Genomic DNA, 23,592 nt, shown 5'->3' on the forward strand with positions numbered 1-23,592 from the left:
GAGAAAACTTTCTGGAACCTTCTGACTTGCTCCAATCCGGGCTGGCAGTGCTCTTCGGATCTGCTGCCCAGCGTGCTCCACGTGCTCTGAGGATTCCCTACATTGCCCTTCTGAAGAGTTCTGTCAGACGTTCTGCCCCCGCTCTCGAGTGTCCCCTGTCCTTGGTGTCTGTCAGACGCTCTACCCCTGGTTCTCGAGTGTTCTCTGTCCTCGGTGACTGTCAGATGCTCTGCCCCTGGTTCTCGAGTGTCCCCTGTCCTTGGTGTCTGTCAGACGCTCTGCCCTGCTCTCGAGTGTCCTCTGTCCTCGGTGATTGTCAGACGCTCTACTCCTGGTTCTCGAGTGTTCTCTGTCCTCGGTGACTGTCAGATGCTCTACCCCTGGTTTCTCGAGTGTTCTCTGTCATCGGTGACTGTCAGACGCTCTGCCCTGCTCTCGAGTGTTCTCTGTCCTCGGTGTCTGTCAGACGCTCTGCCCCCTGCTCTCGAGCGTCTCTCTCCTTGGTGCCTGTCAGACGCTCTGCCCCTGGTTCTCGAGTGTTCTCTGTCCTCGGTGTCTGTCCTCTTTTTGTGGGGCATGTCTTCCAGGGGATTCTGAGAATGGGTGCACAGGAATACACTTGTTTGATTTTGCTTGTCTGAAAGTCGCTGTATTCTACCCTCACACTTAATCAGCTTGTTGGGGGACTGATTCTAGGTTGGAAGCAACCTCGTCTCAGAACTTTGAAGGAATTCCTCCACTGCCTTACTTCTGGTGTTGCACGACAAAATCTGTAGCAATTTTGATTCCCGATCCTTTGTTGGAAATCTTTCTTTTTCCCCGATTCTGTGTGTCTGTGGGATATCTCTTTGTCCCCAGAGTTCCGGCGGCTCTATAGCAGGCTATGGTGACCTCCTCCAGGATGACTCACACCATGAGCTGCGCCTCCCAGGATGGCGGCTGCGGAGCCCCTGTGCCTGTGGCAAGGCTGCCGCTGGTCACGCCTCCGCAGGGACCGCCCCCCTCACTTGCAGGCGGGCCTGCCTCAGGCTCCTGAGGCTCCCACAGCTCCTTTCCCGGGTCTGCGCATGCAGAAGGTTCTGTTTGTGCCCTCCAAGCATCTCTGGCAGGTATGAGGTTTTCTTTCATTTATAAGGTAATGCTCAAAATTCTTCAAGCTAGGCTTCACAGTACATGAACCAAGAGTTTCCAGATGTACAAGCTAGATTTAGAAAGGCAAAGGAACTAGAGATCAAATTGCTAACATCTGCTGGAACACAGAAAAAGTAAGGGAATTCCAGAAAAACATCTACTTCTGCCTTCACTGACTATGCTAATTAAAGTCTTTGACTGTATGGATCAAAACAAACTGTGGAAAATTCTTAAAGAGACGGGAATACCAGACCAACTTACCTGTCTCCTGAGAAACCTGTATGCAGGTCAAAAAGCACGAGTTAGAACCAGACATGGGAAAACAGGCTGGTTCAGAAGCAGGAAAGGAGTACATCAAGGCTGATATTGTCACCCTGCTCATTTAACTTATATGCAGACTACATCATGAGAAATGCCGGGCTGGATGAAGCACAAGCTGGAATCGAGATTGCCAGGAGAAATATCAATAACCTCAGATATGCAGATGATACCACCCTTATGACAGAAAGTGAAGAGGAACTAAAAAGCCTCTTGATGAAGGTGAATCAGGAGAGTGAAAGAGCTGGCTTAAAACTCAACATTCTAAAAATGAAGATCATGGCATCCGGTCCCATCACATCATGGAAAATAGATGGTGAAACAGTGACAGACTTTACTTTTTGGGCTCCAAAATCACTGCAGATGGTGACTGCAGCCATGAAATTAAAAGACACTTGCTCCTTGGAAGAAAAGTTATGACCAACCTAGACAGCATATTAAAAACCAGAGACATTACTTTGCCGACAAAGGTCCCCATAGCCAAAGCTATGGTTTTTCCAGTATTCGTGTATGGGTATGAGAGCAGGACCATAAGGGCAGCTGAATGCAGAAGAACTGATTCTTTTGAACTGTGGAGTTGTAGAAGACTCCTGAGAGTCCCTTGGAGAGTAAGGAGAACCAACCAGTCAATCCTAAAGGAGATCAACCCTGAATATTCACTGGAAAGGCTGATGCTAAAGCTGAAGCTCCAATACTCTGGCCATCTGATGAAAAGAGCCAACTCAGCGGAAAAGACCCTGATGCTGGGAAAGATTGAAGACAGGAGAATAAGGGGACAACAGAGGATGAGATGGCTGCATGGCATCACTGACTCGATGGACAGGAGTCTGAGTGAACTCTGGGAGTTGGTGATGGACAGGGAGGCCTGGCATGCTGCGGTTCATGGGGTCAGACACAACTGAGTGATTGAACCATAACATGTCTTCAGCTCCGCCTTCACCCTGCTCCTAAGTTCCCACTGTTCCTGAGCTTCTAGAGGGTTTTACCATCTCACTCAAGATGCTTCTTGGTTTTTCCCTACTGTTGCCTTACCATTCAGCTTTCTTAGGCTGCTGCATTAGCTTCCACTTAACATCTGCTTTCCAAGTAACAAAATCTTGTTGCTGTTGCTTTCTCTACTGTTTCTTATTCCTGGAGGGTTTATCTCTAATGACTTTAACTGTCTTGGAGTGGAGTTTAGGAGGGAGCAGAGCTAACTGCTTGCATTAAAGCTGCCACCGTCAAATGAAAGTTCTGTGCTGCTCTTGTGCACATCAGAGGAGCCCCCCTCCCCGTGAGTGTGCGCTGACGTCTCCCCTTCAGAGCGCAAAGGATGCTGTTCAAACTGCAGACGAGGTGGCCGAGGCCCCAGGAAGCTGCGCGTCCCACAGTCACATGGAGAGACACCACACTGTTACCGTGTCCATGAGCCATGAGTAATCACCCCTCAGACGTTTACAGCCCCCCATCTCAGCAGCCTTACTGTGCCGTCTCAGCACCCTTTCAGCCACATCCAGACCCCTTTCTGTAAGGCCTCACATTTACATCCTCTTCCAGTGGGCAGTGGAATTCTTCATATTAGAATATCATGTTGAATTAGCTATAAAATGTGATAAGTATTTTAGTTCTCGTGAAGGTGACTTAAATTTTTTTAGAAACCAGATTTTTTTTAGGTAGTTGATATGTACTAGCTATATGATTTGGAGTAATGCATACAAATGGCATTGGTGGCTATCAACACAACATAAACAGCTTGGTCTGTTTAAAGTATCTTATTCTATGGTTTGTTATAATGATAATCGTTACATTTTAGAAGACAACACAGGCTTTGGCAAAAAAGGAGAAAAGAATGAAAATTTAGGATTCATCTTACTTTAAATTGCTACTATATCACCTTGTCCCCAACCCAGTATAATACAGACGACAGCCTTAAAATATTACTAAATTATAATAATCAAAATATTTTTGATGAAATATTTCATTTTAGTCCATAATGATTTTAAGAACTTTATAAAACTAGGCATTAAAAGAGGCTTTCACAAATGAGGCATTTTAGAGGAAAATGAAGAATAAAAAGAAAACTGTCCTTAAAATACTCACAGATTCTCTCCTGCCCATAGTTTTGCTGTGTGAGCGCGATCGGGAGATGTTGCTGAAAAAGGAATCCTTCTTAGCAGCAGATGAAGGTGGGGAGCCAGTGAACTCTCTCCCTCCAGGCAAACTCTCAATGCTCGGAGAGGAACTGATGTTTTTAGAACTTTGTCCTAGAAGAAAAATTCAGTAGCAATAATGAAACACCAGACGCTTTCACTGCTACTGAATTTACTGCTTGTAATAAATGATCAATATTATGATGCTTCTTTATGCACACCATCAACATAATGACTCCATGGAGTATTAAGATGCATGCATTTTTATGTATCAGAATAGCTGTCCATTTTTTAAAACAATGAAGGACTGCTAGAGTTTTCTATAAATTATTTATACTACAATGGTCTGAGTGTGTACATATATTAAAAAAATGAAAAAAAAATCCAATTTCAGAAATCATGGATTAAATGACTGGATTCTTCCTTACTAATGTTATCACCCTTAATAATAGAAAGTGAAAGTGAAAGTCACTCAGTTGTGTCCGACTCTTTTCGACCCCATGGACTATACAGGCCATGGAATTCTCCAGGTCAGAATACTGGAGTGGGTAGCCTTTCCCTTCTCCAGGGCATCTTCCCAACCCAGGGATTGAACCCAGGTCTCCCGCACTGCAGGTGGATTCTTTACCAGCTGAGCCACTAGGGAAGTCCAAGAATACTGGAGTGGGTAGCCTATCCTTTCTCCAGTGGATCTTGAGTTTCCTGCTTTGCAGGGGGATTCTTTACCAACTCAGCTATCAGGGAAGCCCTTCTATTATTAAGCCCTTCTTAATAATAAGAAACAATGATGTGGTGATTATATTATTAATAAATTGAAAAAAAAAATCCTCCACTGGTTTTTCTAAAAGCCTCTTTCATTTTCATTGATTGCAAAACAGGGACACTGCTACCCCCAAGCCAAGGGAGCAGCATCTGGAGAGGGACAGGATGTGGGCTCACATAGCCGTCCATGTCCAGACTGGTCCCCGCATTGCAGTGAGGCATCTGTGACTCCCGAAGGGCCTTCCCCACAGGCTCCGGGGCGGAGAGGCTCCCAGACAGGAGCACGGGCCCAGAAAGTCCTGCTGGGCTGGAGGACAAGTGCAACCAGAGCCACGCAGGGCTTGTGGGCCCCACGGGGACACTTCCGGAAGGCTGTGACGGGGACTTACGGGCCTGGCACAGCGCCGGGCGTGCACTCACTCCTTCATTCGTTCATTCACCCACAGTAACCAAGGGCCTAATGATGAGCACCAGGCACTCAGGGGCACAAAAACACAGTAGGAACTAAACCGGCAGAAATCCCACTCCCCAAGGTGCTCAGTTTCTACTGAGGGGAGACAGACATATACATTCAAAACATATGTATGATTTTACATGGCATCACATGGCAGAAAACATGGTGGGCACAAATAAAGCAGAAAAGGGGACTGAGAGTGTCTGACGAAGGTGTGGAGTTTGCAGCAGGATGGTCAGGAAAGGCATCACCGAGATCTGAGGTGCAGGACTTTTGGGCAAAAACTCAGAGAAGGGAAAATACCAGCTTTGCAGATAATACGAGGGCCAGCAGGTACCAAGGCCCCAAGCAGGCCCCAGTGGTTTGGAGGATCAGCAGAGTAGCCAGTGTGGCTAAAGCTAAGCCTGGGGAGTGGGCTGAGGTCTGGGAGCCAGCAGGGCATCCGGCAGTGGGGGATCTGTAGAGTTTTGATGACTTTTACTCTGAGAAGGGAAGCCAGTGGAAGCAGCTAGAGGACTTGGGCAGGGGCATGACATGACTTGACTTAATTTTCAAAAGATACCTCTGACAGGTGTGTTGGGAACAGTTTAGGAATGGGAAAGAGCCAAAAAAAACAAAAAAGAAGGCGGGGGCGGGGGGGACAATTTTGCCACTGAAAAAATCCAAGTCAGCCAACTGATCGTAGCTTGGTGGTGAGAAGTGGTCAGATTCTACACAAAGCTGACTAGATTTACTGACAGATCCATCAAGGGTATGAGAGGAAGGGAGGGATCAAGTGTAACTGCAAGTGCTCTAACGTTAGACGGTGACGAGAGCTGAGTGCCTCCCATCCCAATGTCCAGATTTGTTTTCTTGTCAGTTTTTTTTTTTTTTTTTTTAAGTGACTTCCCTAAACTAATTCTGTAAAGTCTATATTCCTTGCTTTGCGTGCTCCTGAAGTCTTTGCTCGGTTAGCTAAGTGGTCAGGTAAGGGGCAGGAATTCCCTTTCCTTAAACTCCTTGAACCAGCATCTGAGCCCTGCCGGGAGCTCTGGGCCTGCGTTCAGGCAGTTTGCGGTCCACACCCAGTCTTCTTTCTTGTCTATGCAGAGACTCAAGTTCATCTGACAGACTGAGTTTCTTAGGTCATCCCTGGGCTTGTGCACAGTCCTGCATGTGTGTGGCCTTCTAAGTTCCTAGGAACATCCTGGCGCTTTCCACACCCTCAGTGGACAGCCCATTCTTTAGATTTCCCTTCTGGGTCTCTTGCTAGCCTCTGGTTTGCCTGTTAAGCTTCTGGTCAGTCTCAGGTTTGCACCGTTTCTGCCTTGGGCAGCTGTGATGTTCAGTAAGGACCACTGACTATTTCTGATGGATGTTCTGTGGATAGGGTTTCTCTCTAAGTGAGTTCTGATCAAAGTCAAATAAAGACAAGCCCTAAGAACAAGATTTTTTTGCGGGAGCTGCTGAAACTAGTGACCATTTACTGCGGATGGGACTTTTGGGGTATTCTAGATTCCTTCTTTTTCCCCAGTGGTTGCAAGGCTGCTGGTCAAGAAAGGCTATGGCAGATCTGGGTGCCAACAGGGAAGTTAAAATGGTACAAAGCATGCTATTATTACTGAGGTTGAGCCATTTTTTTCTTGAATAGATGCTCCTCACGTTGACCCAGTCCTTTAACTGTTAGAGTTCTGAACAAGTTGACTTTGGCGTTTCTGCTGTTACTGCTGTTTTATTTGTGGAGAAACAGATTTTTCAGAGGTCCTTCTTCCATTATTCCAAAAGACCACCCCTCTGTAACTTACTTTTTGGACTTACTTGGTCATAAAAATTTACCTTTGATTTGTATAAAAATCAGCCTTACCCTTTTTAAGGAATGTGAAGAGAAAAAATTCGTAGTGTTCCTAAATACTTAGCGATTTTCTAATTTTCCACCTTTGCAAACAAAATGACAACACTCTAGAGAGGTGCATCTTTAGATAGAGTTAATTATTTCTATAAGATAAATTTATATATGTAAAACTGCTATGTCTAATGGCATGTACATTCCAATTTAGATAAACAGTTCCAAATTGCTTTCTCCTAGGGTTTTAACATGGGCTTCCTGGAAAGCTCAAATGACAGAGATAAAGAATCTGCCCACAATGCAGACCTGCGTTCAATCCCTGGGTCCTGAATATCCCCTGGAGAAGGGCATGGCAACCCACTCCAGAGAAGCCTGGTGAGCTACAGTCCTTGGACTCACAAAGAGTCCACGACTGAGCGACCAATACACACACATGCAGGATTTTAACATAAATATATGTGTATATGTCTATACCTAAGTGTAAAAGTAGGAGAAGGCGATGGTACCCTACTCCAGTACTCTTGCCTGAAGACTCCTGTGGACGGAGGAGCCTGGTGGGCTGCAGTCCATGGGGTCGCAAAGAGTCGGACACGACTGGCGACTTCACTTTCACTTTTCACTTTCATGCATTGGAGAAGGAAATGGCAACCCACTCCAGTGTTCTTGCCTGGAGAATCCCAGGGACGGGGGAGCCTGGTGGGCTGCTGTCTATGGGGTCGCACGGAGTCGGACACGACTGAAGCGACTTAGCAGCAGTAGCAGCAGCAAGCGTAAAAGTAACATGATGCATTAAATTTTTATTTGTTTGGTTAATCTGATGGAAGGAGGGCTTCATTATGTTAGTTAAGGTTTCTTGGTAACTAGTGAGGGTGAATATCTTAAAAAAAAAACACTCTCAACATATTAATCTAGGCCATCTTCTGAAGGTCCTATGTGAATTGTCTCTGTTAGTTTTATTTTAAAAAAAGGTCTTAATGGAGTTCTTCTTAAATTCTGGAACATAGCCCCTTTGTATGTATGTGTGTGTGTCTACATTTTCTTTTTGGATTCTGTTTTCAGGGTCCTGCAAGGAAGGCATTTCTTACCCAAGATGGTAAAGTGGGAAACAATTTAAGCAGGTGCTATAAACCTAGGCTTTTCTTCTTCCTTTTATGAGTCTTTTCTCTTTGTTCCTTGGAACTGCACTCCTTGAGAAGCTTTTATTGCCTTGGGGTGGCGGAAGATACAGCTAAAACAGAAGGAATGTTTGCTCAGCTTTGAGTTTTAAATTACTTCTACAAGTCCACAGACAAAAAGGAATCTAAGAAATCAGAGCATTTTGATTCACAAGAACATGTCTTTTTCACAAAATGAAATGACAAACTTTCCACCTTTTCCTAAGTTTATACAACCAAATTTATCCATCCTTCAAAATTTGGGTCATTCACCTATAACATCTGCTGGTGCCGGTGACTTTTTGAAGTTATTACTGTAACGGCTCTTTTAGACGTTTTTCTACATTAATTCCTCCATTAAAGTTTCCTACTTCTTCCTGGGTCAAATTTAAGAATTCATACCTTCCCCCACAAAGCCATGGCAGGTGGAATAAAGCCTATGCCCTTAATGTCTGGGGTCTGTAAGTGTGCTAGTTTACAGGGCAGAAGAAGCGCTGTAGGCGTGACTTAAGAGTCTGAGCTGGGAAGAGTGACCTGGGTGGCCATGTGGGTTAGTGTGGACAGGGGTCCTTACAGTGAAACAAAAGCAGAGATGTGACTACGGAAAATGAGGCGGCTGAGGACAGAGAGAGCTGACCTGCTGGTGCTGGCTGTGAAGATGGAGAAAGGGAAACGAGGCAGTGTGGATCCTTGCGGGCTGGGAATGGCGTCCACTGACAGCCAGTGGGGAAATGGGGACCCCGGCTCTACAGTCACTAGGAACTGAATACTGCCGACAGCACAAACGATTCTCCCCCAAAGGCCCCCTGATGCCTCGGCTTTATCTTGGCGAGACTGAAGTCAGACCTCTCATCTCCAGAGTTGTTAAATAAGTGGGAAATTCTCATTATTACTCCTTCTTCTTTTAAAAAATTATACTCTATTTTGGAGAAGGCAATGGCAAGCCACTCCAGTACTCTTGCCTAGAAAATCCCATGGATGGAGGAGCCTGGTGAGCTACAGTCCATGGGGTCGCCAAGAGTCGGTCTCAACTAAACGACTTCACTTTCACTTTTCACTTCCACGCAATGGAGAAGGAAATGGCAACCCACTCCAGTGTTCTTGCCTGGAGAATCCCAGGGACGGCAGAGCCTGGTGGGCTGCTGTCTATGGGGTCGCACAGAGTCGGACACAACTGAAGTGACTTTGCAGCAGCAGCAGCAGCAGCATACTCTATTTATGATCTCTAGATGGCAGAGGAACCATCTTTATATGTCGAGGAACCAGAGACCAAATTGCCAACATCCGTTGGCTCATAGAAAAAGCAGGAGAATTTCAGGAAAACATCTGTTTCTGCTTCACTGACTAGGCTAAAGCTTTTGAGTGTGTGTATCACAACAAACTGTGGAAAATTCTGAGAGATGGGAATACCAGACCATCTTACCTGCCTCCTGTGAAACCTGTATTCAGGTCAAGAAACAACACTTAGAACCGGACATGGAACAACAGACTGGTTCCAGATAGGAAAAGGAGTACGTCAAGGCTGTATATTGTCACCCTGCTTATTTAACTTCTATGCAGAGTGCATCATGAGAAACGCTGGTCTGGAGGAGGCACAAGCTGGAATCAAGATTGCCGGGAGAAATATCAATAACCTCAGATATGCAGATGACACCACCCTTATGGCAGAAAGTGAAGAACTAAAGAGCCTCTTGATGAAAGTTAAAGAGGAGAGTGAGAAAGTTGGCTTAAAGCTCAACATTCAGAAAACAAAGATCATAGCACCTGGTCCCATCACTTCATGGCAAATAGATGGGGAAACAATGGAAACAGTGGCTGACTTTATTTTCTTGGACTCCAACATCACTGCAGATGGTGACTGCAGCCACAAAATTAAAAGATTCTTGCTCCTTCGAAGAAAAGTTATGACCCACCTACATAACATATTAAAAAGCAGAGACATTACTTTGCCAACAAAGATCCGTCTAGTCAAAGCTATGGCTTTTCCAATAGTCATGTACAGATGTGAGAGTTGGACCATAAAGAAGGCTGAACACCAAAGAACTGATGCTTTTGAACTGTGGTGTTGGAGAAGACTCTTGAGAATCCCTTGGACTGCAAGGAGCTCCAACCAGTCCATCCTAAAGGAAATCAGTCCTGAATAGTCACTGGAAGGACTGATGCTGAAGCTGAAGCTGAAGCTGCAATACTCTGGCCACCTGATTTGAAGAGCTGACTCATTAGAAAAGACCCTGATGCTGGGAAAGATTGAAGGCAGGAGGAGAAGGGGACGACAGAGGATGAAATGGTTGGATGGCATCACTGGACATGAGTTTGGGTGGACTCTGGGAGATGGTGAAGGACAGGGAAGCCTGGGTGCTGCAGTCCATGGGGTTGCAAAGAGTCGGACACGACTGAGCGACTGAATAGTAACAATGATCTCTAGCATCTCATCATTTAGCATGATAGTTCAGATTCCAAGTTATGTTAAAATACCAGGTAGATTCATTTACATTTATTATACTCCTGCAAAAACTTAGAATTTTGTGGACTACAACAACTCCCTCCTCCCAATTTATCTTCCAAAAAAAAAAAAAAATAGTTGTAAGCAATTATGTATATCAAATCTTATAAAATTTTAGTTTTTTTGATTAGTCTGAAAATAAGGTAGGGGTATCTCTATCTGTCAGGCATTTATAATATAAAGTAAAGTTCCATCAAATCTGCTTGGAAAATTTTCCATTTAAAAGAAATTACAAACATTATTGGGTTTCCCAGGTGGCACAGTGTTAAAGAACCAGTCTGCCAATGCAGGATAGATGGTAGGGAAGCACGTTCAAACCCCTGGTTGGGAAGATCCCCTGGAGGAGGAAATAGTAACCCATTACAGTATTCTTGCCTGGAAAATTCCATGGACAGAGAAGCCTGGCAGCTACAGTCCATGGGGTGGCAAAAAGTCAAGACATGATGCCTGCGTGCGCACACACACACACACACACATTATCAAGGGGAAAAAAGTCTTAAGTGATCCCTATTATAGAAATCAACTGTTTCCATGTTGAAATTATAATAAAATCAAGAAAACTCGGATTTTAGATTTTATCTGTCCTATAGCCATGCACCATCCCTAAACCTTTACTATATGCATACTTCCCTAGTCTGGCTACCCAAAGAAGAAATCAGAAAATTAAAATACACCTCAGCAGAGTGATGTTTACAAAACGTTAGTCCATGCACATGTATGGACCTTTACACTCTATATCATTTGATCCTAGTGACATTATGAGAAAACTGAGGCTTACAGAGTTTAATCGATTCTATGCCCAGGAAATAGTGCTTACATATACAGCTAGCAGTATCATACAGTTTGTCCAAACTTAGAGACTAAACCAACACGTTATTGCATTTCTGTATCAGAGAGGGTGACTCTAAGGAGCCACTTGATTTGGGGAGTGGCTGAGGCCTGTCTACTCTTGTTAGGATATATACACATTTTGAAATGCTTTTTCCTGGAAACACAAATGGATAGTCAGGTCTCTTGTATTCAATTAGAGTGCTCCTGCTTACATTACAGACCAGATTTCAGGAAGGGCAGGGGCTGCGCCCGTCACAGCTTCTCCTGTTGGGTGGTACATGGCAGGGTGACAGTCAACCTCTGCTGATGTTCCACGTGGAAGACCATCAGGGCAATGACTGCACTGCCGCTGCTCGGCAGAAACAGCCCAAGCCACATGTGTCGTTTGAATTTCCTAGTATCCACAGTTAAACACTAAAGACAAGTAAAACTAATTTAAATAATTTTTTTACTTCACCAAACATCCAAAGTATGATCATTCCAACATGTCATCAAAATAAAACAACTGAGATATTTCACACTTGTTTTTTCAAACTAAGTCTTGAAAACCCAGTGCACACCCGTTGCAGTGCTCCAAGGCCCCATGTAGTGAACAGATACCACACTGGACAGCCCAGGTGTAATCCACTTAGCAGTCTAAATTTCCAAATTTTTTCACATGTAGACTGTTACATAGAATAACCATCGTAACAAAATAAGATAATGACATACCTAGGCGAAATCTTTTGATTACCTGCTTTAATAAATCAGCTTATCAGTCATTTACTGTGTGGGAATATGTATCCAGTTATCCAATCCAGAAAGGATTTGGAAGTTCTGTTCTCCGTAAGTTTCTTCTGTAGCTTTTATTCTGCCTGGCCAACTATCGTTTCAGAGATAACGTTAAGTCAGCTCTTTTCAGAATTTATCTCAGAATGAACAAATTCCAAACTGGTGGTAGTATTAATAAAGTACTATGTGGCATGTATCGCATATAAAAACTGTACTAAAATACATTTCTCCTCTGTTACAGAAACTGGCTAACGTTTCTGTACCCTGTGAGAATGGAAACATTTAGACCTCAAGAAGCTGGAGTCACCAGCACGTGAGACGGAAGGAAGGGCCTTCAGCCCCTCCGCCCTTTCCAGGCCTAGCACACAGGCTCAGGACAACGTCGGGGCACGGATGAGACGTTTCTCCAGCCAGGCCTCGCCGGACAGATCCCGGCTGAGGAGTCCGCGTCAACAGGCCTGCAGCCCGTAAGCTGCACGGCGTTCTAACTGACAGGACCAACGCTCGTCTGTGTGGGCGCCGGGGCCCGAGGCTCCCTCACCACGTGTGCGGGCGCCGGGGCCCGAGGACAGGAGGCTCGCTGTCCCTCAGCGGGCGCCAGGGCCTGAGGCTCCCTCACCACGTGTGCCGGCGCCGGGGCCTGAGGCTCGCTGTCCGTTCCTTGGGCGCCGGGGCCTGACGCTCACGCCTGGAGGCACACTGTTCACCACGCAGAGCTGGGCAGGACTCCAGCGGGACTGAGGCACGTTTTCTCTCAGATACCGACGGCCCCTGTGGCTTCCTCTCTGCAGACAGCCCCAGCTGAAAAGAACTGCTCTGCCAACAGCATGCCCCTTCCCCGGGAACAGCTGCACCCGGGGCTGGTTTGGGCTGACAGAGGCCCGGGCTGGTCCCCTCTCACGACGGCCTCTGAGCGCTGTCCTGGCCTCAGGGGTCCCAGCAGCAACGGCAGGGAGTCCACCCCCTCCCGAAGCTCAAGGCTGCTGCTTTGACTCCTCGTGGATTCAGTGCGCTCCTTAGGGCACACCCCCAAAAGCGTCCTACGAAGCTCTGAAGTCCTGACCCAGAACGGCTTTTCATAATTATACGGTAAGTCACTCTTGAATATACTAAATAGTCTCAAGCCACAGCAGGCATGCGCAGTCTTTCCTTCAAACATCGGGGAACAAGCCCTGTGCGGGCTGACGGTAGGAAATGTGTCTAGAAAGTCTGCCGGCCCCGAGGACGGACCCACAGGAGCTCCTGAAACACCAGCTCAGGAGACATGAGGCCTCGCACACACACCGACTAACCTACAACCCCCGCCAACGAAAGCACTGAGGAGGGACCACCTGATCCTGTCTCAGGCCATCAGACTGGGAGCTACATCTTTAGAGTTGGGGGTGGTGATTCAGGGAAGGTCAGTTTTCTGCAGGAAACACAGTATTTTGGAGGCAGACTACTGGGCACACCTCGATGAGACAAAGCCTGATGGGCCCCTCGGGGCTCCCTGCCACCCGCGTGCTGGGGAGGAGGGGCGCAGGCCCAGGGGACGGGAGCACACACATTCCTTTCAGAAGCTGCTGGCACCCTCAGTGTGGGCTCTGTCCTCCCGGTCATCCGGCTCTGGGGCAAGGAGGGACGGAGGGAAGGTGGGGTGAGGACAGGGCAGCTGGGCCCAGCAGAGCGTGTCCTCAGGCAGGGGCCTGGCCGCTCCGGTCAGCAGCCCTGTGGGACTGCAGGGACATGGGCTCAGGATGACCGGAGCTAGGCTGGACGAGGCGCCTCCTGCGCTGGGCCCATGAGAGATCTCAGGGCTTCAGCTAAAGCTGGGGCGGTCGTGGGCGACACACGAGTGGCTTGCCAAGTAGAATCCCTCAGATCCACACCTGCTGAGCTGGACACAGCTGGGGTCCAGTCTGACTTGGCTGCTGTCTAGCCATGGGGCCCCTCAAGTCCCTGACCCTCCATAGGCCACAGTCTCCTCCTTGGGGAAGTGAGCCCTTCACGTGTGCTGGGTGCCCACGGCAGACACGTGGGAAGGGCTCAGCGTGGTCTGAGCGTCTGCGACGGACTCAGCACACGCAGACCATCCGCAGCACACCGGGCACCCCCGACCCAGCACAGGCGGGCATGGGCTGCCCCCCAGCCTCAGACCCACTCTCCTGAATGGGCCCATGGCCACCATGGCCACCTGCTCGGGGGGCGCCCACAGACCTGGGCTAACGGGCTCTGAGCACAGGCCGCTCTGAAACATTCAATAAATGTTCTGGGTCCCACAGGCTATGTGTCGATGGAGCTTATCTGTCAAGAGCCAAGTTCACTGAAGGAGCTGCTCCAGCATTAGTGGGGACCCCGATTACAGGGTGGCTGGGGAGAGGAGAGGAGAGGAGGGAGGGACGCACGTGAAGCTCCTATGATGCCCCATGCGTGATATTCTCGTGAGCTTTCTCTCACTAAACTCAACAGGAAACAAGAACATGAGCGGTATTCCTAAATGGCCGGGCAGAACCCCATGAACCTGAGACCAGCTGGGGATCTGGACACAGGACACCCAAGGCAACACATTCAGGAGGCTGGGAATTCTAGGGGTCGCGGGTGGGAAGCCCGGCTCAGAGGATAGGGAAGGGCAAGGCCTCCAGGAAGCCCAGCGCTATGGTCACAGAAAGGGGGTCGCCTGGACGTCCCACGGTGACCCTGGAGCACACAGGACGCAACTGGTCCCTGCCTGGTGACACAGTACGACCTCACAGACCTGAGCGACAGACGGAAGAGGGCTCTGGTCTGCTCCTCAAAAACCACGTTGGTGCCGCAGGAGGGCAAAGGACCTGCAGAGCCTGCAACCCACCCGGTTCCAGCCCGGCCAGAGACGCCGGACGCGGTCCCAGCCAGGGCTGGTGTGCCAAAGTGCAAACGTGGGGTTCAGATCGTCAGGACATATTATTAAGACAAGACAGAGGCGTTGAGTTGTTTCCTTCATACGGCTCACTCTGACAGCCTGAGAGGCACTTGAGGATGGCACACAGTGACCCCACCACCATAACTGCCCGAGCAGGCGGCCCCCTCCAGTCCTGACGACGGACAGGCGTGGGGTGCCGCCCCCCACCCCTGAAGCAGCTGTCCCTTTTCTCTCTCTACAGATAAGAGGCGGCCCCCTCCAGTCCTCACGATGGACTGGCATGGGGTGCCGCCCACCACCCCTGAAGCAGCTGTCCCTTCTCTCTCTACCGATCAGAGGCAGCACCCTCCAGTCCTTACGATGGGACAGGTGTGGGGTACTGCCCCTGACCCAGCTGTCCCTTCTCTCTCTCTACAGATGAGAGGAGGCCCCCTCCAGTCCTCACGACGGACAGGCGTGGGGGGTACTGCGCCCCCCCCCCCCCACCCCGCCAGAGCAGCTGTCCCTTCTCTCTCTCTTTATAGATAAGAGGTCAAGCAGCCTCTGTGGGGCATCCAGCAAGGCAGTGACTAAGGCCGGATTCCAACCCAGGCCTGACTCCAGAGCCCATGCTGAGCACAGATTCATCACCCTGCTCCCCTAGAAAGGGCTGTAGCAAATGCGACTTCAAATGAAAGAAACGTGGAATGAGGTCTTCTGGTGGCAAAGGGCTAACTCTGACCTTGTTCTCTATCCAACAACTCATTCATTGTCTTTGGAGTAAGTCTTCCCAAAAAAGAGGCATGTTCTGGTTAATTGATGAGTCTCCTTACTTTGTTTTACATATTCTGTATTCCTCTGTCTTCTTAAAGCGATTACTTAGAAGGCAGTGGAACTGCTTGTTCTGCTTCAGGACTCTCGTTTTTCAACAGCACCCAGAGGGACTGATGCATGGCCATCTTCCAGGACAGCCTCTAGGCTCTGCAGTCCTTCCTGGGGGCAGGAGCAGGCTCTCCGTCCTGTTGCGCTACGTCCTGCCTGAGCGGCTCTGGCCTTCCTCTTCTCTGTCCCAGCCACTTACTGCTTGTCACCTGCACGGCACAGGTTCTGCTTTTATCATGAGGGTCCACAGTGAAGTCATCTCCAGACATGAACTGTTAGCATATTAACGTGAGGTATGTGTTACCCCTTAGATTAAAATATTTTTTCTTTCTCCTAGAAGGAGTCATAAGAAACTTAACAATGGATACCTGTAGTGAAATGGGCTGGCAAAAGGAAGTGCGAGGAGAAAAAGAAGCTGTTTCTTTTTTCCCTTTAGTTAACTGGGACTGTCTAATGTTACGTGCACTTTAGTTTTACATTAACAGTGGTTAAGTGGGAAGAGAGAATTTTTATCCTTTTCAACCTTGTTTTATTAAACAAACAAACCCCTATGTTCACAGCAGCACTATTTACAATAGCCAAGACATGGAAACAACCTAAAATGTCCATCCACGGATGAAGGGATAAGGAAGATGTGATACATACATACAATGGAATGCCCCAGATAGCCACGATGGAGTGGTCACTCACCTAGAGCCAGACACCCTGGAGTGCAAAGTCAAGGGGGCCTTAGGAAGCATCACTACGAACAAAGCTAGTAGAGGTGATGGAATTCCAGCTGAGCTATTTCACATCCTAAAAGACGATGCTGTGAAAATGCTGCACTCAATATGTCAGCAAATATGGAAAACTCAGTAGTGGCCACAGGACTGGAAAAGGTCAGTTTTCATTCCAATCCCAAAGAAAGGCAATGCCAAAGAATGCTCAAACTACCACACAACTGTACTCATCTCACACGCTAACCAAGTCATGCTCAAAATTCTCCAAGCCAGGCTTCAACAGTATGTGAACCGTGAACTTCTGGATGTTCAAGCTGGATTTAGAAAAGCCAGAGGAAACCATAGTTCAAATTGCCAACATCTGTTGGACCATAAAAAAAGCAAGAGAGTTCCAGAAAAACATCTATTTCTGCTTTACTGACTGTGCCAAAGCCTTTGACTGTGTGGATCACAATAGACTGTGGAAAATTCTTCAAGAGATGGGAACACCAGACCACCTTACCTGTATCCTGAGATATCTGTATGCAGGTCAGGAAGCAACAGTTAAAACTGGACATGGAACCACAGACTGGTTCCAGATTGGGAAAGGAGTACGTCAAGGCTGTATATTGTCAGCCTGCTTATTTAAGTTATATGCAGAGTACATCATGAGAAACGCTGGGCTGGAAGAAGCACAAGCTAGAATCAAGATTGCCAGGAGAAATATCAATAACCTCAGATATGCAGATGACACCATCCTTATGGCTGAAAGCAAAGAGGAACTGAAGAGCCTTTTGATGTAGGTGCGAGAAGAGTGAAAAAGCTGGCTTAAAACTCAGCATTCAAAAAACTAAGATGGTGACATCTGCCATAAAAGTAACGAAATGATGCCATTTGCGGCAACATGGATGGACCTACAGATTATCAAGCTAAGCAAACTAAGTGAAGAGACAGTGAAGCCGCTCCGTCGTGTCCAACTCTGTGCGACCCCATGGACTGCAGCCTGCCAGGCTCCTCTGTCCATGGGATTTTCCAGGCAACAATACTGGAGTGGGCTGCCATTTCCTTCTCCAGGGGATCTTCCCAAACCAGGGATCCAATCCGGGTCTCCTGCAATGTAGGCAGATGCTTTTACCGTCTGAGCCACCAGGGAAGTACAAGCAAACTAAGTCAGAAATAAAAAGACAAACATCATATGACATTGCTTACATGTGGCATCTCAAATATGACACAAATGAAGTTATCTACAACACAGATACAGAGAACAAGCTTGTGGTTGCCAGCGTTGGGTGCAGGGGAGGGATGGATTGTGAGTTTGGATGAGCAGATGCAAACTATTATCTATAGGATGGATAAACAAGGCCCTATGGTACAGCACAGGGAACTATATTCAATATGCTGTGATAAACGACAATGGAAAAGGAAAAACCTGATAATATGCATAATGATAAACATGCATATACATTTATGTATATTTACTCATATCTGTAACATGAATCAGATCAGATCAGTCGCTCAGTCGCATCTGACTGTTTGCGACCCCATGAATCACAGCACGCCTGGCCTCCCTGTCCATCACCATCTCCCTGAGTTCACTTACACTCACGTCCATCGAGTCAGTGATGCCATCCAGCTATCTCATCCTCTGTCATTCCCTTCTCTTCCTGCCCCCAATCCCTCCCACCATCAGAGTCTTTTCCAATGAGTCAACTCTTCACATGAGGTGGCCAAAGTACTGGAGTTTCAGCTTTACCATCATTCCTTCCAAAGAAATCCTAGGGCTGATCTCCTTCAGAATGGACTGGTTGGATCTCCTTGCAGTCCAAGGGTCTCTCAAGAGTCTTCTCCAACACCACAGTTCAAAAGCATCAATTCTTCGGCACTCAGGTTTCTTCACAGTCCAACTCTCACATCCATACATGACCACTGGAAAAACCATAGCCTTGACTAGACGGACCTTTGTTGGCAAAGTAATGTCTCTGCTTTTTAATATGCTGTCTAGGTTGGTCATAACTTTCCTTCTGGGGAGTAAGCATCTTTTAATTTCATGAGTGCAGTCACCATCTGCAGTGATTTTGGAGCCCAAAAAAATAAAGTCTGACACTGTTTCCCCATATATTTCCCATGAAGTGATGGGACCAGATGCCATGATCTTAGTTTTCTGAATTTTAAGTTTATGAATTAATAATTCCTAAGTATCTCTCAAAAAAAGCTCCTGGGGGCATATGTGCTATTTCTTAAGATAATTTTGAAGAAAACTCTTTGAGTTAAGTCGACAAAAGAATAAACTCTCCTGTGGCATATCTTTTATGATTGCAACCTACACTGAGGAAAATAAAATGGATCTTTCCAACAATTTTCCAAAAATTATTTAATGGCCTGGATTGTGAGATATCGCTTCATATTTGTAATTTTCTTCAAAAATATAAAACCCATATAATTATTGTGTGTTAAAAGGCAACGATACAGATATAAGACCTCATGATAAAAAAAGACTACCTACAATTAAAGAATTATTGCACATATTGATATTTGCTCAATTTCTGCTTGAAAAATGCTCCACCGCTCTGAAAAAAGACACCGGGTAAAGTCCACATGATATTTTATCTCCCTGAAAAGTGTGTCTATTCTTGTGGGTCTGGAACCTCTGATGAGCTTCTCCAGCTTCTGGGATTACTGAGCCTCAAGAATCTCCCCAGCAGAGATTACTAGAAAGCTTTCTGTTGCCACCACTAACTATTTTGGGTCCTGTCTACCTCCCCTTGCTCTCTGACACTCTGCAGGAAGTGTGCTGGGTTGAGGCAAACCCACAGTGACCTCTCCAAACTGGGGCAGGGCTCGCCCCACTGCCCACTGCAGGTGAAAGCTGTTCACCTTGCCTCGTGTCTCATCAAGCCGCTGGACTCTTCCCTGTGAGACTGATACAGTCCTGCTGGGAACAGGGGCTCAGCAAAAGAGCTGGTTCTTGACCACGTGGACTTGCCCGAGTCATCTGAAGTACCCGTGATGCCCAGGCAGCTTGGCGAAGCGGGAGGGAAGGTCAAGGGACCAATGAAAACAGAGCCTGGCACACTGCAGGATTCAACAAGTACTCGCTGAGTGAGTGAGTGAGACGATTCTACTTCTCTAATGCAAGTCATCTGAACAAAATGCTGCCATCGCCTTCTTTAAGAGTCTGTTTAAAAAGGGATGCTGTTCACGTGTCTACTGGAAAACATGGACTGAGCAGGAGTGTAGAAGCAGAAGTCAGAACAGGAAGCAGCCTTTAGCTTTCTCTGTCCACACAGGTATAAACCCATCAGGCTTTCGCAGCCAGAGATACACTCTGCAGCAAACTCACCCTGCGATAACAGAACTCCTGTTAGACAGTTGCCTGGGGCGAACTCCCTGGCAGTCCGGTGGTTAGGACTTCATGCTTGTCACTGCCGTGGGCCCAGGTTCAATCCCTGGTCAAGAAACTAAGATCCTACAAGTTGTGTGGTGCAGCCAAAAAAAAAAAAAAAAGCTTTTAAGTTAACAAATTTAAGTCCTGTGAATTCTCACCAGGTCAGAAAATCACATCAACATCCAGGTAAGTGCAATAACTGACAAAGGGAAAGAAGAATCACTGATCTGCCTCTTGTACTGGCTACGCCACAGCACTGCATTAGTATTTAGGTCACTGAACAGAGTAAACAGCAGCTTTCACAGACTCTCAGAGCTCGAAAAGCCCTAAATGTCAGCAGGTTCAATTACCAGAACACAGCCAGAAACCCTACCAGGGAAATGCAGAACTATATACAGAAGCAAGACCACACCCCTCTGTCCCATGGTATGTTTGTTTAACACATTAAGTCAACACACTACTCATGTCCTAACCATGACATATTATTTTCTGTTATGCTATTAAAAAGTACAGATATTACAGAGACATGTCATTATTAGAACAGCAGTTTAATGCTAGCAGCATGACTGTGCGGATATTTTTAAGGAAGACATTATATGAATTTCTATTAATACTGTCCTCTTTTTAGTCTGAATTTGAATGGAGGATTCTTAAAGTTAGTCTAGCCTTCCATTTAATACAGAATTTCTCTCTACAGGATATTTTAAAAGATTATGTAATAAAAGATAAATGCAGCAACTTTAAATATTTATGTTTCTAAATTCCATAGGAGGTGCTGAATATGGATTACTATTGTTTTGTATTTCTTAAATAAACTTTTTCTAGATTTTGGACACATGGTTATGATATTTAAATAGTCTTTTTATTTTAGATCATTGCCAATTACTCTACATAGAGATTTGTCACGCTGAACTCTAATTCTGTTAAAAGTGAAGTGAAGTGAAAGTCGCTAAGTCGTGTCCAATTCTTTGCGACCCCATGGACTGTAGTCTACCACTCCCCTCCGTCCATGGGATTTTCTAGGCAAGGGTACTGGAGTGGGTTGCCATTTTCTTCTCCAGAGGATCTTCCCAACCCAGGGATCGAACCCAGGTCTGCCACACTGTAGGCAGATGCTTTGCCATCTGAGCCATCAGGGAAGTCCAATTCTGTTAAAATGACTCATAATACAAAGCCTGTACTTAGAAACAAATTTTGAAATCAAGTTGTAATTCTTCTCTGTAAAATATAATAAGTACTTCTGGCTAATACATACAATAATAAGCAGATACACAGCATCTAAGATGTCTAACCTCAGAACTAATCTGTCAAATCCTATCACAGAGCAACTTTGCAACTGAAAAACACCTCAGCATGAACTGTCAATTAAAATATGGTGTTAAAAGAACCACAAAATCTAGAGTGCCATCTACTGCAAGGAAAGAGACTGGTACAAACTCAATTAAAAAAATAATAAAAAACAGACTGTAGTCAGATTTGGTGCTAGCAAGGTATGACACGAGAGGGGACTTTCTGTCCTAAACAACAGTGCCACTCAGTGGCTGAGCAGTGCAGTGAGCTGACAGACGGCACGAATGGAGGGCGGCAAAAAGGAAAATGGAGTTTGGGAGGAGGCAATGAGACTGCAGGCAAAGAGATGCTGCGTTGCCATGGTAACTGTACCTGGGAGGTCAGTTAGGGTCTGGACAGGAACAGAAACCTGAGCATCGCTTCCTGTAACTACATCGCCTGGATTTCATAAGAAAAAATAATGAGATTTCATAAAGAGGAAATAAATTAACTTTTCGTTCATATTTATGCTATAATACTTTTTTACCTATCAACCTAGTTACTAAAAGTTCAGTGAATCAAACTATAACACAATCTTAGAAAAATTAATATAAAGTATTTCTTAAAGGAACTCATTTTTAAAGTGTTTCCTTAAAAGTGTTTGTGCCTGTTTTTCTTGAGGAAAAAAAAAAAGTTTCTACAGGTCTAAAGTACAGGAAACTAGCCATCAATCTGCTGAGCAGATTTCATTTTCCTACAAATAACAGCATGATTTTATATTGTCTTATTTAAAAATTATTTATCCAAAAGTATGTATGTATTTAATTAAGAAGTAGAGATGTTCCTTTAAAATCAATTTCTTCCTGTAACAGACAAAATTTATTTTTAACGAAACTTGAAACGAATTTCTTCAGTGATAAGATAAAGACCTAAACAAGTTCTGATTTCATATTAAGTACTGAAAAGATTTCATAAGTTACCACATGCACTTATAAATGTCAACATGTAAAAATAAATCTGTGAACGGCATACCCTTTAAACTTGATATACTTACTATAGGCAAGATTTCATTACAAATTGGACCTGTAGTAAATGCTTAAAATAAAGAAGTGCTCAAACTCAAAAAACATACAAAGGAAAAGGAGGGTAAGGGAGTGCATTCTCAAAATACAGGAAAGGAAAAGGAAAAGCTGAGAAGCACTTGAGGTGCAGGACCACTGAGAAGCAAGGTTTTGGGGTCTTTGATCTCCTTCCTGGGTGGCAGAGCTCACCACGGAGTAGAGCCACTGTCAGCCGAATGCCTTCCTGGACAGGTTAGCATCTGAAGCCTTATGCTATTTTGAGATTAACAAGCTGAAAAACAAGCCTTCGTAAAAGGCACCACATTTCCTATGTATGATAACACATAATTAACAGATCTGCTTTCCCTGTAGCTCCTACACAATAGCAAAAAAAAAAAAAAAAAATCAATTTTTGAATTATGTAACAACCTTCAGTGCCTTGACCACTGGCTACAATGATGATTTACAGCACAGACAGCTCATCTGGAAATTACTGGGTTGTAATTAGACCATTCCTATCAATTAACAGTACATGCATTTATATTCTCCCATAGCTGAAATAAAATCTATAAATAGGTACATACTCCAAATAACTGATAAACAACTTTTAGTGGGACTTCCCAGGTCCTGAATTTTCCTGATACAGTTAACTCTCTATTCACTGATAAGCAGTGTGCCTCATTTTCTGTACATTTGAAGATTTTCAAGTTTACGCTTGCTACTCATTTTACTCTGCAGCTTCTGGATCACCTATTAATGTATATTTAGAGACTGAAGCCAATTTTAATATTGATGTCACCTGGAAAATGCTGGAGGACCATCTGTGCTCCCTCCTTCCTTCAGGACCCCACCCCCAACATAGATACCCACGGCAGAATGCACTTCAAGTAACAGACATTTGGATGCTGGCTTTCTCACAGAACTCTTCCTCTATATGAGCAGGGATAATCGAGAGTTAACTAACCCATGAAAGCCATAAGGGTTTTGACTGCATAAACAACCACTTTTCGAAACAGCGTTCAAGTTTTCCTACAGAGTGCACTAAAAAGGCACGAAGCACAGGGCTGTCCCGAGATGGTCAGAAGCCTATCCCAGCGCGAGGCTTGGGAAGGAGTCCGCACTGTGCTCACCCGCTCCGGGGCCAGGGGACACACCTGCGGGTTCAGGTCAGCATCAGGGCACGGTAGGACACTTGCGGGAAACGCCCGCAGAAAGAACCGCCGCTGGAGGAGAGTTAACAAACACACCTTTCATCTAAGGAACCATAGGTTTTTAGAGCTGGCATGCTCCCCAGGGGTCAATTCAAACCCCTTATTTTCCAGGTGAGGAAAAGGGTCAGAAGTTTCAGGATTCTGCCTGTGGTTCACTGGAGAGCAAATGAATGATCAACCTACCCGCACTTCTACTGGTACAAACTGCTCTCTTCACCTTTTGGTCTATTTTATTAAAACCTTTATTCAGGGAGGGGCCCTGACAGACCAAGCGATCTTTAATATGAAGGTAGAGAAGCCTTCTGTAGGTTGACATGAGAAGAATAAACCAAAAATGAAAGGAAGAGCTGC

At 45.9% G+C, this 23,592-nt stretch overlaps 1 protein-coding gene across 6 annotated transcripts in view; it reads right to left on the reverse strand.

The window, feature by feature from the left end:
- TBC1D5 (TBC1 domain family member 5) overlaps positions 1–23,592 on the reverse strand; it is a 591,406-nt gene that overhangs the window by 47,977 nt on the left and 519,837 nt on the right. For 5 of the 6 annotated variants that reach the window (XM_027549609.1, XM_027549590.1, XM_027549600.1 and 2 more), the window contains 2 exons: positions 21,363–21,428; positions 3,529–3,692 (listed from right to left, as the gene is read on the reverse strand). In XM_027549609.1, coding sequence (XP_027405410.1) covers positions 3,529–3,692; positions 21,363–21,428 — 230 coding nt within the window. The remainder of the gene's footprint in view (positions 1–3,528; positions 3,693–21,362; positions 21,429–23,592) is intronic. The other variant, XM_027549627.1, reaches the window with a different exon arrangement.

The sequence above is a fragment of the Bos indicus x Bos taurus genome, chromosome 1 (assembly GCF_003369695.1).
Source record: "Bos indicus x Bos taurus breed Angus x Brahman F1 hybrid chromosome 1, Bos_hybrid_MaternalHap_v2.0, whole genome shotgun sequence".
Lineage (NCBI taxonomy): Eukaryota > Metazoa > Chordata > Mammalia > Artiodactyla > Bovidae > Bos > Bos indicus x Bos taurus.